The 17,034-nt window shown below is 35.6% G+C and overlaps 1 protein-coding gene across 1 annotated transcript; it reads left to right on the plus strand.

The window, feature by feature from the left end:
- Positions 1-2,882: 2,882 nt before the first annotated feature.
- flot1b (flotillin 1b) lies at positions 2,883-17,006 on the plus strand. The gene is made up of 13 exons (XM_067404184.1): positions 2,883-2,996; positions 3,741-3,795; positions 9,360-9,435; positions 10,410-10,500; positions 10,573-10,716; positions 10,915-11,034; positions 11,358-11,453; positions 11,531-11,683; positions 12,326-12,507; positions 12,829-12,874; positions 13,970-14,107; positions 14,202-14,366; positions 15,626-17,006. The coding sequence occupies exons 2-13, from the start codon at positions 3,753-3,755 to the stop codon at positions 15,647-15,649; spliced, it is 1,278 nt and encodes a 425-aa protein (XP_067260285.1). The 5' UTR covers positions 2,883-2,996; positions 3,741-3,752; the 3' UTR covers positions 15,650-17,006.
- The last annotated feature ends 28 nt before the right edge of the window (positions 17,007-17,034 follow it).

Here is a 17,034-nt window from a genome sequence, read left to right on the forward strand (position 1 = left end):
AAAGGCTTTATATTCCTGGACTGTCTCCAGAACGAGGCTGGAATAGTTGTGGGCGGGGCGCTGCTGGATGCTGAGAAACCTGATTGGTGCGAGACACGTTTTAGTGACAGGAATTGGAGCGAGGACCGGAAGTACTGGGAGTGCCAACAAGGATTGTGTGTAGAAAAAAAAGAGAAAAAGTCTGCTGGTTGTATCCAGTTGTGCTTTTCTTATTAAGGTTTTTTAGTAACATTTTTTGTTTACAAATCACCGACCTTATGTTTTTCATACAGTATCGATACAATAGCCAAAATGTGCGCTTGAACTATTGCAATATGAAATGCCCTTATAGCCAGACTTATTGTTATCATGTTATAGCCTAAATATGTATGTTGTACATTCCTGTTTAACTTATAATTGTTTAACTTTATTTCATAATGTTTACCCACTAATAGCCTATTATTTTCATTGTGTATACAAACTGGGGACAAAAATAGAGTGACAATAAATCATATAGCCTAATTCTCACTAAGCTTTCTGCACTGACAAAGAAATATGGAGTTGATCGAAGAACCAGACACAATAACAAAGATTATCAGATTGATATATAAGGCATGATTTTGAAAAGAATGAAGAAACATACAGAAAAAGTTTACTCACCAGTTACCATTGATGAATGGATAGCTTAAAAGTGTGTAAAATTTATATTAAAAAACATGCAATTATCTGGAACACACATGATATAGGCTATAGCCCACTTTGGACTTCTCAAATTTGCAATGATGATAATAATAATCATAATTATTATTAGCCTATTATTTTTGTTTAAATGTGAGATTAATCTTAGATATATACAATTGTTTGCAAAGCTGTACCTACTGTATATGTAAGCCCATTTCTTAATGGGTTAGTTGACCCACAAATTCTGTCATTTATTACTCACCCTCATGTCTTTCCACACCCGTAAGACCTTTGTTAATCTTCGGAACACAAATTAAGATATTTTTGTTGAAATCCGATGACTCAGTGAGGCCTGCATTGCCAGCAACGATATTTCCTCTCTCAAGATCCATTAAAGGTGCCCTAGATTAAAAAATTGAATTTACCTTGGCATAGTTGAATAACAAGAGTTCAGTACATGGAAATGACATACAGTTAGTCTCAAACTCCATTGTTTCCTCCTTCTTATATAAATCTCATTTGTTTAAAAGACCTCCGAAGAACAGGTGAATCTCAACATAACACCGACTGTAATGTAATAGTCGGGGTGTACGCCCCCAATATTTGCATATGCCAGCGCATAATCGAGGCATTACACAAGGGCAGGCAGTATTAACATCTGGATGTGCACAGCTGAATCATCAGACTAGGTAAGCAAGCAAGGACAATAGCAAAAAAATGGCAGATGGAGCAATAATAACTGACATGATTCATGATAACATGATATTTTTAGTGATATTTGTAAATTGTCTTTCTAAATGTTTAGTTAGCATGTTGCTAATGTACTGTTAAATGTGGTTAAAGTTACCATAGTTTCTTACTGTATTCACGGAGACAAGAGCCGTTGCTATTTTCATTTTTAAACACTTGCAGTCTGTATAATTCATAAACACAACTTCATTCTTTATAAATCTCTCCAACAGTGTAGTATTAGCCATTAGCCATGGAGCTTAGCCTCAAACTCATTAAGAATCAATGTAAACATAAAAAATAAACACTGTACTTACGCAATTAGACATGCTGCATGACGAACACTTTGTAAAGATCAATTTTGAGGGTTATATTAGCTGTTTTAACTTTTTTTATGTTGTTTAAGCCAAGCGTGAGCTCTGTGGGCGTGGAGCACGAGATTTAAAGGGCCACACACCCTGAATCGGCTCATTTCTAATTATGCCCCAAAATAGGCAGTTAAAAAAATGAATTAAAAAAAATCTATGGGGTATTTTGAGCTGAAACTTCACAGACACATTCAGGGGACATCTTAGACTTATATTACATCTTTTTAAAATAAGTTCTAGGGCACCTTTAATGTACTAAAAACATATTTAAATCAGTTCATGTGAGTACAGTGGCTCAATATTAATATTATAAAGTGATGAGAATATTTTTGGTGCGCCAAAAAAAAAAAAAAAACGACTTATAAAGTGATGGCCAATTTATATTGAGCCACTGAACTCACATGAACTGATTTAAATATGTTTTTAGTACATTAATGGATCTTGAGAGAGAAAATGTCATTGCTCCCTATGAAGGCCTCACTGAGCCATCGGATTTCAACAAAAATATCTTAATTTGTGTTCCGAAGATTAACGAAGGTATTACGGGTGTGGAACGGCATGTGGGTGAGTAATAAATGACATTATTTTCATTTTTGGGTGAACTAACCCTTTAAATGCTTTGGTAAATCATGCTTTAGTAAATCATAAGCATGACATAAAAAGTCTAACCTATGAGATAAAATAAAAAGTCAGAATTATGGTGTTACAATGTCATACTTCACAATGTCATTATTCGACTTTTTGTTATAATTATAACCTTTAATCTCATAATATGTCATAATTTTGACTCTTATGTCATAAATTGTGACTTCATAATTACGTTTTTTCATCAGCCTACTATGATTTAGTAGCCTATCTCATAATTTCGACATAATTATGACTTTTTATGTTGACTAATAATATTATGTAATAATATTATGCTAATTATGATATACCAAAGCATGGATTTTGAAAGCTTTCATAAAGTTTAAAAATCTACTACCAAGTGTCTTTTTCTAGCAGAGAGCAGTCTACCCATGACCGTCGTAAAACCTAGTGAACTGCCTACCTAGGCTGCATTTTGCGCATCTCGCACACTCAGAGCTGTAGTCATGGTAGGGAGCTGACCTGAGATTTAAAACACAGCCTGGGTGTTTTGAATGGGCGTGGCCGAGACTGCGTGAGTACGACGAGCTTTCGCCGTTGAGAGAGTCAATCCGGACCATATCTACTTCATTTTTACCGAAATATCGGCCATCGGTAAGAACATATGGTTTCTCTTAATATTACAAAGCGTCTGGACTTGCGATTTTCAACACCAAAGTAAACTTTAGTCGCGTGAAATGCAGCATAGCCGCTGCTATGGAGTAGCCAAGCATTTCCTGTTCTGTTGCAAAATACATCAGCGCCTCTAGACACGTAATGTTACTAGTGTTGATTATATATTCGCTCTTGTTTTGATAGTGACTGTGCTTTCGGGTCTAGTTTTTATTATGAGAGATGTACGTTTATTTATCGTCGAGGGTTAGTGTTTATAACGACTTAAATTCATTTTGGTTTTAGTAGTTTAGCCTTTTACAGCGAGTTTTGGATTATTGATGTTAAGAAGCAGGTTTATATAAGATTATATGGGAACTATTTTTACCTTATGGTATAATAAAGTTAAATGTTAATTCTGAAGTATATACTATTTTGGAACATACACTAACTTGTTACATAGCGTTATTATGCAGATCTCTTCTAATGAAATGTATTTTTTTTTAAGTTTTTTATTTTTTTTCAGTTTATTTGTTGGTCAGCAGGTCTGTTATTTTGAATAAAGTTAAAAGAGATGTAGATATTTTACAGAAAATGCAATGGGACGAGTAGAGAGACAAACTACTAGAGTCATCAACTTATTCCATTGAGCTCGTGATGTGAGATAGTGCTGTCTGTGTTTACTCAGATGTCACAACTAAAATATTCCCAGCATGTGTTGACCTATTGGCTGCTTTCTTTCCTCAGATCTAATTCAAGATGTTTTACACCTGTGGTCCCAATGAGGCTATGGTGATCTCAGGTATGCTGCATCTGTTGGGCTTTATTACACAGGCATCTCAGTTAAAAATAAGTGATCCTCCTTGAGGGTTAGAATAAAGATATAACCCGTAGAAGTACTGTAGTGATTGTACGGATCAATGAGGTTGTGCAAACTGCATTTTTTTTTTTAAACAATGGCCAATGCAGAACAACTGGTTTCAGCTATTCATGTGACTTTCATTCACAGGTCGAAAGAGACACAAAGTTCACTGTAATGGTTGTGATATTTTGTGTAGATAAATGTTAGTGGTTACACATTAAGATGATTTTAATGCTCAGGGGGAAAAACCCCAGCAGGCTCATTTACTACAACAAGGTTAATGTAGTCAAGCCACACTGTACAGAGGGGCAGAAAGTATTATGGCTCTGTCGCCCTTGTTCCCTCTGTAAACAGTGAACAAGCTGCTGGAGTCATGCAATGACTGGAAGTGTGCTAATGTGTGTCTTAAATTACATTGGAAATCATGCAAGGGATTGACATTCCTTTTAAACAGGGACACGTTTTGAGCCATGATTGGTTAAACTGGTGAATTTCCAGTAATGTATTGTTGTGATGACGACATGCGTTTCTCTGTTGTTAAACTGGAATGTGTTCTGATAGTAAAAGTGAATAATTCATATAGTGGTTGGCTGTTATTTATTTATTTTTGCTTAAAACATAGGAATTGTAGGAATTGTAATAGAAAATGTGACCCTGGGCCACAGAACCAGTCATAAGTTGCACAGGTATATTTGTGGCAATAGCCAACAATACATTGTATGGGTTAAAATTATTGATTTTTCTTTTATGCCAAAAATCATTACGATATTAAAGGGTTAGTTGACCCAAAAATAAAAACTATGTAATTTATTACTCACCCTCATGTTGTTCTACACACGTAAGACCTTCGTTCATCTTCAGAACACAATTTAAGATACTTTTTATTAAATCAGATGGCTCAGCGAGGCCTCCATAGACAGCAATGGTTCTTCCTCTCTCAAGATCCACAAAGGTACCTAAAACATATTTAAAACAGTTCATGTGAGTATATTTGTTAATATTATAAAGCGATGAGAATATTTTTTGTGTGCCAAAAAAACAAAATAACGACTTTTAACAATATCTAATGATGGCCGATTTCAAAACACTGATTCATGAAGCTTGGAGCTTTATGAATCAAATCAGTGGTTCAGAGCGCCAAAGTCACTTGATTTCAACAGTTTGGTGGTTTGACACGCGATCCGAATCACTAATTCGACTCAAAAGATTCATAACGCTCCGGATGTAGTGTTTTGAAATCGGCCATCACTAGATGTTGTTAAAAAGTCTTTTTTTGCTGCTCAAAAAATATTCTCGTCACTTTATAGTATCAAGGTATAATCACTGAACTCACATGAACTGATTTAAATATGTTTTTAGTACCTTTGTGGATCTTGAGAGAGGAAGAACCATTGTTGTCTATGCAGGCCTCACTGAGCCATCGGATTTAATAAAAAATATCTTAATTTGTATTCCGAAGATGAACGAAGGTCTTATGGGTGTGGAACGGCATGAGTCTGAGTAATTAATGACTTAATTTTAATTTTTGGGTGAACTAACCCTTTAAGTTTTTTTTTTTTTTTTTTTTGCACCCTCAGGTTCCAGATATTCAAGTAGTTGTATCTCGGCCAAATATTGTCTTATCCTAATAATCCATACATCACCGGAAAGCTTATTTATCCAGCTTTCCGGTGTATAAATGTATAAATCAATTCAAATTGACCCTTATGACTGGTTTTGTTGACCAAGGTCACAAATTATACAAAATATTTGTTCAGAAGTTTTAGATTTTTAAAAAATGTCTCATATGTTTACCCAGGCTACATTTATTTGATCAACAAAACAGTAAAACAGTCATACTGTAATATATTAATGCAATTTAAAATAATTGTTTTCTACTTTAATATGTTTTAAAATGCAATTTATTCCTGTGATGGCAAAGCTGAATTCTAATATTTTGATTTAGATATCAAGAAGCATTCCTTACTGTAATCAATGTTGGTTTTGTGCTGCTTAATATTTTTGTGAAAACCTTGATGCATTTTTTCAGTTTTTTTTTTTTTTTTTGATGAATAGAAAGTTCAAAAGAATATATTATTTATTATTATTTATATTATATATTATTTATTTTGAAATAATTAGTTTTGTAACAATGTAGAAGTCTTTTCTGTCCTGTCACTTTTTATCATAAATAAAAGCATTAATTTCTTAAAAAAATAAATAAAAAATGTACTGACCCCAAACTTTCATGGCTAGATATACTGATGGCCTGTAGCTCAGGGATACATAATATCAGCAATGGTCAATACTGGTTATTTAATTGTGCATTTACCCCAATTTTTACCTGTAGAATATATTTTTTATTTTTTAATAAAACTAAAAAATTACACTGTTAAATGTAACTTTTCTGCAAAATCTGAAAATGAGTATTACATTTCATACTTAACATTATGTTGTGATGCTCAAATTCACTTGTAGCATTTAAAAATGATTAATTTTATTTTTTAATGTTTTGTTTTTAATTTATTTTGACAAAGTAGTATTAAATTTGGTAACACATTATTTTAGTGTCATAGTTACACGTTACTACTTGTACTTACCATAGTAATAACAGTAAATTATGCATAATTACAAGTAACAAACCCTAACAGTAATTCTGTAGTAAGTAAATGTAGTTAGTTAATAGTACTCAGTACTCAGTAATTACAATCTAACTACAACACTGTAAAGTATAACCTTACATTTTATTATTGACCATTTATCAGTTATCAGCCATAAGATAATAAAATAATTCTCGACTCATCTGTATTGGCCAGACTTTTAATATCAGAGCATCCTTGTTGTTGTGATATATACCGTTTCTGTGATATAAAATTACTCATATCTAGGGTTGCAAAGGGGTGGAAAGTTTCCGGTAAATTTCCGGAAATTTTCCACGGGAACTTAACGTGGGGAATTTTGGAAATATTCCAATTTGCAAACTTAACAGGAATTTATGGAAATGTATGGGAATTTACGGGAATTTATGGGAATTGGAAATTTTTGGAAATTTATACAGATTTATAATATTTTTATAAAATGTATCATATAAAACAAATAACATTTTGTTTGGTCATAACATGAAATAACAGTTATTTATTTTTCACATTCAATTAATTCTAATTTAGTAAATATGTAAATTAAATATATTTTTATTGCAGCAATTGTTATGTGTTATTTATTTCAGTGTCACATGATCCTTCAGAAATCAGTCTAATTTTGTTGATTTGATACTTATTTGTTATTATCATTGTTGGAAACAGTTGTGTTAGCATATTAGAATGGTATCTGAAGGATCATGTGACACTGAAGACTGGAGAAATTATACTGAAAATTCAGCTTTGATCACAGGAGTAAATTATATTTTTATGTATATCAATTATTATACCATTATTTTAAATTGTAGTTATGTTTCACAATAGTACAGTTTTTTTCAGTATTTTTGATCAAATGTGCATGTTATGGACTGGGGGAATGCACAGTGCATGCAGGGGGTGTGGCCTATATAACCATGCAGTAAGTAGTGTGCTGTGTGAGGAATGTGCAGGGTAAAAATTAAACTAACCCTGCGTTCCATTCGGAAGGGCTCATCCCTATGCCCTAATCCCTTCAAAGGGTTTACCCTCCGGAGCGAGAGCTTCGAAGGGATGAAGGGTGTAGGGGTCAAAAAAACCTCTTCTTTTGTAAAGCACTTCAGCGTCATCTTAACGAGACAATCAAAGAGGAGTAACGTTAGATTGTGCAAGCTGCACCCTTTGTTTAACGTTAGTTTATTTATTTATTTTAGGTTTATCGCACCATTTATATTATTTATTTTTTATTTTGCAATGAAGAACAACTACAATTACAAAGAACAAAGGACAATGAGGGTTACAAATAATACTTCAAAAGCAAATTATGCTAGCTTAAAAGATTTACACCATGAAAGAGTCTTACATGCAATAGAATTATTAGAGTTTCTTAACGAGTTTACATACATATAGAAGACTTTCCTGAAGGTAAAATCGAACTCCTAAACTCCTGTACCCATTCTGTGACGTCAAACAGCTTCCTTTTGCAAAGGATCATGGGGGCCCGAAGTGTCCATCAGTTGTACCCTTCGAAATCCTTCATTCCGAAGGGCCCTTTGAAGTGGCCAGTTTTGAGCACTTCGGTTTGGAACGACCCTTCAATATGGCGGCCTTGATTATTTTCACTCCGAAGTGCCCTTGAGAGGGCGATATATCCCGTTTGTAATGCACCGTAAAATGGACTATGTGCACGGAGCGTTCTTTAGAACTTCCGCATTAATATAAGCCAGCTCGAAAACTTCCGGTGAGATGTCATCTGCTGGTGTGTTGAGCATCAGTAGTGTAATACTTAGTTTAATATCAGATTATAGTCACTTAAATAGACAGGCTTAGCATTAATTTAGTTATTCAAACGTAACACGCATAAAACATAAATAAAGACATACCTCAGTGTTCCTCCTCAGCTAAATTCAATTCGACTATCAGTTTTCACACTTCTATGTGAAAAAAAGCTATGTTGAAAAAGCTTCAAAAATTAAATATTTATTGTGCACTTTAGTTAAATTCATTGAATAAAATTTGTGTTTTTATACGTGTGCTGAAATCATAGATCTTGTGCTGAATTGACTGACAGTGCGGTACTCACTTTCTGTTTAATTAATTTACTATAAAAGTTATTGTTTTCCTTAAGATTTTGTAAGTATTTCATACTTCACATTGACAAAATGTATTTGTAAACCTAGTTATTTTATAATGTTTAATATTTAGTCAAAAAAACGAAGTGAAAAACGATTAGAGGAAAAGGCTCACAAATGTGCAAATACATGCTACTTTGCCGCCACCTGCTGGTTAAAGTGGTAATATTGTCTTTTTATTTTTAAATAAGTGTTTTCTATCAAATGATGAATTTACTACATTTTTAAATGATCGGTTTTACAATGGGGACAATCTCAGAAGGATGAACAAGTAATGTTTGTGGTCACCACATTAAAAATAACATTTGCAGTGCTGAGGAAAAAATGTTGTCTTTGATAACATTGTGTGTGTGTCTACAGACAGCGTTTTTAAACAGCCTGAATAGCTTCGTCTTTATTGCAATCAATACAACTGGTTTATTGGCAAATTAGGTAAATGTGATAACTGCATTAAAATATGAAAAATATGGTTGTTCTAACCAAAATTATGTTGCAAGATGTTTTTTTTCAACTATATTTAAGTACCCTGTTATCGACTAACCTGCGATTTTGCAAATTCCGCGTTTATTCCCAATAATTCCTGTTAATTCCCATATATTCCCGTTAATTCCCATGGAAAGTTTCCAGCTTTGAAAATTCCCGGAATTTTGCAACTCTACTCATATCAGATATGGACATGCCTCAAACACCTAGCCAGTGGATTTTCAAAATTCCACCAAGTATGTGTTTACTTGTTAAGTACTGACACTATACCAGCAAACACAAATCTCATCTCTTTCAGGATGTGGTCGCTCTCCCCCTCTGATGATTGCTGGTGGAAGAGTGTTTGTTATTCCCTGCATTCAGCAAATCCAGAGGTATGTATTGAATTACAATAGAAGATGGATTATTAGAACTTGTTAGTGCTAGAACACACGTGCATCGGGACCATTCTGTTTAACCAGGTGCTGCAGTGCGAGTCTCTAATGTGATTCAAGAATAGACTGGCACTCATGGGCCTCATGAAAGATGGGAATAAGAACAAGAGGCAGCTTTGTTTGCAGTAAAGACTCCACTTGTTTACATTCCCCTCCACATGTGGTGAAAATTAATGAATCACTTGTTCCTCAGAGAATACCTTCGTCCCATTTTGTAGATCACTACAGATAATTGCTGTGGATGAATTTGCTGTCCATAATCTGATTACTGTACACTGTATCTGTGAGGTTAAGCTCAGCCATCAGTCATGCTGGGTAGCCACGCCCACATTGAAATTACTAATCATTGCAATTTTTTATTATTATTATTAAAAAAAAAAAAAAAAAATTCTTTCCTCTATGTTTGGGAAACCTATTTGAGAGATCAATTATTTTGTCTGCGCCTATACTATAGCCTTGTGGGCAGCATGCCACCATATAGCGCAGTTGCGCTTCAGGCGACCCAAGTTTGTGTCCTGGCTCGTGTACCTTTCCTGATCCCGTCCCCCTCTCACTTTCCCACCTCGCTTCCTGTCCACTCTATACTATCCTCACAATAAAGGCAAAAATCGCCTAAAATAATAATAATAAAAAAAAAATCTATTATTTTCTAACTGTTTTCTATTTTAATATATTGTCAAATGTAATTTCTTAATCCTTCAGAAATCATTCTAATATGCTGATTTGGTGCTCAAGAAACATTTCTTATTATTAATGTTGAAAACAATCATGCTGTTCAATATTTTTTATGATGAATGTTCTAGAAGCTGTTTTAATTGGATGTACGTCACAATAGGGAAGAAAAATTATCGCAACTTCTGTTTCATGCCGACTTAAAAAAAAAATTCTTTATGACTGTTTTTCTTTTCTTCTAGGATCTCTCTCAATACTCTGACTCTGAATGTAAAGAGTGAAAAGGTCTACACCAGGCATGGAGTACCGATCTCAGTGACTGGCATTGCCCAGGTTAGAGGCGCACACGCTTTACAGTCATCTGTTACATCAGTTTGTGAGTGCTGATATTTATGTGTTCTGCAGGTGAAGATCCAGGGTCAGAATAAAGAAATGCTGGCCGCCGCCTGTCAAATGTTCATGGGGAAGTCCGAGACTGAGATTGCTGAGATTGCCCTGGAGACTCTTGAGGGACATCAGAGAGCCATTATCGCCCACCTGACTGTGGAGGTACTGTGAGATGCTCAAAGAGCTATTTGTATTCTGTATCAAACACACACAGAATGGAAGAAACAAGCTTTTCATAAGAACATTTCAAAGAGGTCTGGAAGGTTTTAGTGCTGAAATAAACATCTGCTGACTGAGACATGTGGTGTTATCTGATTATTGGTTATTTATTGTACAATCTCTCATTCTTTCTCACTGTAGGAGATCTATCAGGACCGTAAAAAGTTCTCAGAGCAGGTGTTTAAGGTGGCTTCCTCTGACCTGGTTAACATGGGGATCGGTGTTGTCAGCTACACGCTCAAAGATGTGCATGACGATCAGGTGACGTTATGCACCTCACATACTAACAAACACTATTGTTCAAAACTTTGGGGTTGGTAAGATGTTTTTGAAAAAAGTCTCTTATGCCCAAGGCTACATTTGTTGGATCAAAAATACAGTAAAACATACAGTATTATTACTTTTGTAACATTATAAATGTCTTTACTGTCACTTTTGATCAATTTAATGAGTTCTTGCTAAATAAAAGTATTAATTTCTTCCCAAAAAATCTTACTGACCCCAAACTTTTTAAAGAGAAGTGTATATTAGTAATAAATTAATACATACACCTCAGTATGAAACTCACCCGGACTCTCTCACAGGATTATCTAAGCTCGCTGGGTAAAGCTCGTACTGCTCAGGTGCAAAAAGACGCTCGTATCGGTGAAGCTCAGTTCAAGAGAGATGCCGTCATCAAGGTGAGATTTTTTATATTCCTGTTGTCATTAAATGGTGTTGGAGAAAACTAAATGTATGTGTTTGTTTGTGTGTGTAGGAGGCTCATGCCATGCAGGAGAAGGTCTCTGCTCAGTATAAGAATGAAATTCAGATGGCTAAAGCGCAAAGAGACTATGAGCTGAAGAAAGCATCCTATGACTATGAGGTCAACACCAAGAAGGCAGAGTCTGAAATGGCTTATCAGCTTCAGGTACCAAATTATATTCAACTTGGTTTCCAGCTGGTACAATGAGGAATTGCTACTTTACATCAGTTCATATTTTTAGGAATTTCAAGAAAAACAGCAATGATGATAATTGTTTCTCATGGGGATGTACAGTAATTACAAGTGTTAGTTGGTTATTTTATTGCTGTCCAAATCCAAAATATCTCTGTTTTTCTCCTACGATGTGTGCAATTCCCTGACGAATTAACTACTTTTTTTGACAAACTGTGATAATTTACTTGCTGTCTGAATCCACATCTTTAGGTCTACAAGAAGGGATCAAGCCAAAAGTAATTTTGTAAATCCAGTGTTGGAGAAAGTCACTTTTAAAAGTAATGCATTACAATATTGCGTTACTCCCTAAAAAAACTCCCTTTTTATTGATAGTAGTGCGTTACGTTACTTTTGTGATACTTTTTCTAACCTGAGCTGGGCTTGCTTGTTAATTTTTTTAAATTACAAATATCAAAACAAACTAAAGTTTTATTTTTGGCAAATGTACTAAAAGCCCACACCAAAAGTAAAAAATAAATAAGCCTAATAAAATTAATAAAGAAATGCAAATTCACAGCTGTACAGTAGAGGGCGCAGCTCTTCTCAAACATTACCCACTTTGATTTGAATTAGGTGGCCAAGACAAAGCAGCGTATAGAGGAGGAGAAGATGCAGGTTCAGGTGGTGGAGCGTACGCAGCAGATCACTTTACAGGAGCAGGAGATCAGCCGTAGGGAGAAGGAACTGGAGGCCAAGGTCCGGAAACCAGCCGAAGCTGAGAGATACCGTATTGAGAAGATCGCTGAGGCAGAACGGTGAGAAACTGAAGCGGTGATACACAAACATCGGGATCCACTGTTTTTCTGTTTTGCATTTTGTCTACTTCAGGGGTGGGGAACGTTGATCCTGGAGGGCCATTGTCTGTTATCCTGAAGACCTTGATTAGCTTCACGTATGTTTAATTAGGGTTGGAGCTAAACTCTGCAGGACAATGGCCCTCCAGGATCAACGTTCTCCACCCCTGGTCTACTTTAACACATATTTGTGCTTAGCAGCAGCAAAGAAAATCTAAAAAATAAAACTGATAGCTTGGTATCATAATCTTGAAAAAACGTTCATCTCCTCTCATCTAACAGGCTTCAGCTGATCATGGAGGCAGAAGCTGAGGCAGAGTCCATCAGAGTGAGTTCATGAACCTCTCCACACACTTGTTTTTTGCCAGTGACAATGAGCGTTACTGTTTGCAAGCGACACACCCTACACGACATTCACCTTTTAAAGCCAGGAACACACCAAGCCAACGGTCGGTCGTCGGGCAGTTTTTCTTCGTCAGCCGACTAAGTTTTCTCAGTGTGTTCTGCACCGTCGGCTGAAGTTGGTCCTCGTCAGCTTTTTTTCGGCCGATTTGAAATGTTGGAGCTCGTCGGTCCGTCGGGCCATTTCAAACAAAATCAGGCCAAAGAAAAGTTCATTTTTGGGAGTTCAAAACAGCTTGCCAAGTCCTTTGATCTACCATTGGTCCATGGCGATTACATAATAGGTGGGTGTGCTCTGGGGCTCCGCCTACTTTAACATGGAAATCTTCATCTTCAATCTTCATCTTCATGTTCATTTCTTCTGTTCAGTCTGATGAGGTCACGCCGTAGAGCCGCTTTATAGTAGAAATTGAAGTTGTATTTCTTATTGAAAGCGACACTGACATTATTTTTCAACGATTAATCACATCCAAAATAAGTTTATTTACATAGTGTAGTGTGTATAATTATGTATATTTAAATACACACATACATTAATATATTTAAGAAATATTTGCATGTATTTGCATGTATATACTGTATATATATTTACAAATATAAATATTTATATATAAATAAAAATATTTTCTTAAATATATACATGCATGTGTTTATTTATATATACATAATAATTATACATACTACACACATATACTGCGTAAACACAAATTTTTGGATGTAATTAATCGCGATTAATTGTTTGACGGCACTAAAATACACGTGACGCGTCGACTGTAGTGCCGAATTGCAGAGCTTATGCAAACATCCACATTGTTATAATCGGATGCTTTTCTCATCTGTGCTATTTTATTTATATATATAATTTATTTATTTATTTTTTGTTATTGAGAGGAAAGTGTGTCAGGAGATTCTAACTTTTTTCACTTTTTTTTTTTTTTTTGCTGTCATTATATCGGGGCCTTTAGACTATAAAACACATCCCCATTCTATCATTCTTAATCTGTTTCTGTCTCTGTTTCAGATGAGGGGAGAGGCAGAGGCTTTTGCCCTGGAGGCGAAGGGTCGGGCTGAAGCTGAGCAGATGGCCAAAAAGGCAGAAGCTTTTAAAGAGTACAAAGAGGGAGCCATGGTGGACATGCTGCTGGAGAAACTCCCACTGGTTAGTGCATATGAACTTCTAAATGACATCCAATAAGTTCAATGATAAGATCACTCAAAAATGTTAAAATCCCATTTGACCTCCACTCCTCTAGATGGCAGAAGAGATCAGCAAGCCACTCTGTGCAGCTCAGAAGATCACCATGGTGTCCAGCGGTGGGTCAGAAGTGGGCGCTGCTAAGCTGACAGGAGAAGTTCTGGATATCATGACTCGCCTGCCATTCGCAGTGGAGAAACTGACCGGAGTGAACATCTCACAGGTGACCAAACACACGTCTAGATAACAGGCTGTTCACACTGACATTGTTTAAATCAACAGCAGGCATTCCTTTTTGTCTGTAGTATCAATGTCTGCATTCCCATTATTAGTTGCCATAATTTTCTGTTGCATCATCAACATTCTCTTTCACTTATGTCACCGCCAATAACCAACTCTCATTGAAAGTGTAGCTAGGTAATATAGCTAAAAAAATACATTTTTGAGTGATAACACAAACCAATCCTTAAAGGGATAGTTCACCCAAAAATGAAAATTTGATGTTTATCTGCTTACCCCCAGGGCATCCAAGATGTAGATGACTTTTTTTCTTCAGTCGAACGCAAATTATGATTTTTAACTGCAACTGCTGCCGTCTGTCAGTCAAATAATAGCAGTAGATGGGAACTTCAACTATAACAGTAAATAAAACTTGCTTAGACAAATCAAAATTAAACCCTGCGGCTCGTGACGACACATTGATGTCCTAAGACACGAAACGATCGGTTTGTGCGAGAAACCGAACAGTATTTATATCATTTTTTACCTCTAATACACCACTATGTCCAACTTCGCTCAGTTTCCGGCTAGTGAGGTCTGATCGCGCTCTGACAATGGAAGTGATGTCTTGCGCTCATTGAAGTATATGGGCGAGACATCACTTCCGTCATCACAACGCGTTTTTTGACCTCACTAACAGGAAGCTGAACGAAGTTGGACATAGTGGTGTATTAGAGGTAAAAATTATATAAATAATGTTCGGTTTCTCGCACAAACCGATCGTTTCGTGTCTTAGGACATCAATGTGTCGTCACGAGCCGCAGGGTTTAATTTTGATTTGTCTAAGCAAGTTTTATTTACTGTTATAGTTGAAGTTCCCATCTACTGCTATTATTTGACTGACAGAGGGCAGCGGTTGCAGTTAAAAATCATAATTTGCGTTCGACTGAAGAAAAAAAGTCACCTACATCTTGGATGCCCTGGGGGTAAGCAGATAAAAATCAAATTTTCATTTTTGGGTGAACTATCCCTTTAAATCAGAGTTTGAAATTTATTCTTTGATATTTACAAATGCAATTTGTAATTCAGTGTATCTGATTGTATCTGATTCAGTGAAATGTATGAAACTCTCACAATGTTTTGGCTAAATCAGAGATGGTAATGAATGTCCATTAAGATCACATTAAATACTTTGGTAGTACATTGCTGTAAAGCACACCTCTTTTTTTTTTTTTTTCTTTTTTTTTTTTTTTCTTTGGCCAGGTTGGTTTAACCCGCATGGGCTAATGGAGTTCATGATGAAGGAATCAAGTCTGATCAGCTCTGATTGCGGATCTCAGCGCTTCCTGTCTGTGTGCATGTGTGCATGCCAATGTGTACTGAACTTGGAACAGTGAGGTCTTTTTTTTGTGTGTGTGTGTGTGTGTAATTCACCATTTGTAACTTCAGTTTTTATATTATATTTTGTGAATTCAATGTTTGTATCACAATTAATTATAATTTTATACATTTATAAGGTGAACTACATCTACTCTAGAGCCTCTGTTAATAGTGAATATTCAGGGAAGCAGGGCTGGTCTTTTAATTTCTTAATAGTTTCTGTGTTTCTGTCTATTAGAGTCACACGCCTGTTGATTCTGGTTCAGTTCCTTTCAAAACCAAAGTGCATTCCAGACCAGTGCACATAATTTCACCTCAAGTGCATTACTGAAGCCATAGTCCACATGCTTGATGCCTTCTGTATCCAGACACTGAAATGTGATGCTTTATTCTGGCCATATTTTAAACCTCTTTGTGACTTATGTTCTGAGAATATATCGTCCGATGGTTTTTAAAGACTTTTTCTTTTAAACAGTGGTACTAGAGTTTGCAGACATATTAAAATGATTTGGAATGCAAGTTTTTGTTACTCTTCAGACAGGTCACTTTCCCTTACAGGTATGAGTGCTCAGGAAAGTGGTTTTTACAGCAAGTTGAAAAGTTAGAGGGGGTGGGAAATGAGTGAAGAAAAGAAACCTGATGATTTTTGAAGTTGATGAACAAACAGGAAAAGAAGAGGAAGAGGAAATAGGTTAGGTTTTTAATGCAGGCCGCAAGCATGTCTTTGTGCCCACAGCAACTCAAATGAAGGCTGATGGCGGTTTCATTTCTCGTATCATTTTCCAATGGTTGCAAAAACAAAAAAAAGTTAGTTTTGGTTTTACCATGCTGCTATATACTTCACACTAAAATCAACTCAACATTACCAAAGGTAAACCTATGCATCTCCAGTTTACGCCTTCAAAGTGCCTCAAAGCGCCTTTTTACTTCCTCGCCGAATCAAACTGACAGCAGCCTGCTCTGATCTCTAGCGTTCCAGGAACAGGAACATAACTGATGTGTCATGTGATTCTTCCTGGCCTTAATGACTAATTTCATTCAGAATATTAGTTTGTTAGTTAATAATAGTTTGTTTTCTTTGGGGTAAAGACTTGTTGTTTATATATTCAGCAGACTAACCCAATATTTGCCTTACTGTATGTTCAATGGTGATGTAGATATTTGACTTTAAACTGTAGATCTATATATCCAGGCTGAGATTTATACATAAGTATGTACTGTTTAATATAAACAATAAACTATTAGCATGTGCTGTACTTACTAACTTGTGTGGAAGTGTTTGTTTTCACAAA

This window comes from Chanodichthys erythropterus, chromosome 2, assembly GCF_024489055.1.
Source record: "Chanodichthys erythropterus isolate Z2021 chromosome 2, ASM2448905v1, whole genome shotgun sequence".
NCBI classification, from domain to species: domain Eukaryota; kingdom Metazoa; phylum Chordata; class Actinopteri; order Cypriniformes; family Xenocyprididae; genus Chanodichthys; species Chanodichthys erythropterus.

Excerpts from the sequence above, each read along its gene's own strand:
- flot1b (XM_067404184.1), top strand. The coding sequence starts at position 3,753 with ATGTTTTACACCTGTGGTCCCAATGAGGCTATGGTGATCTCAG. Across the intron at positions 10,501-10,572 it reads CAGTGACTGGCATTGCCCAG|GTGAAGATCCAGGGTCAGAA; the intron begins GTTAGAGGCGCA and ends TGTGTTCTGCAG. Across the intron at positions 12,508-12,828 it reads AAGATCGCTGAGGCAGAACG|GCTTCAGCTGATCATGGAGG; the intron begins GTGAGAAACTGA and ends CTCATCTAACAG.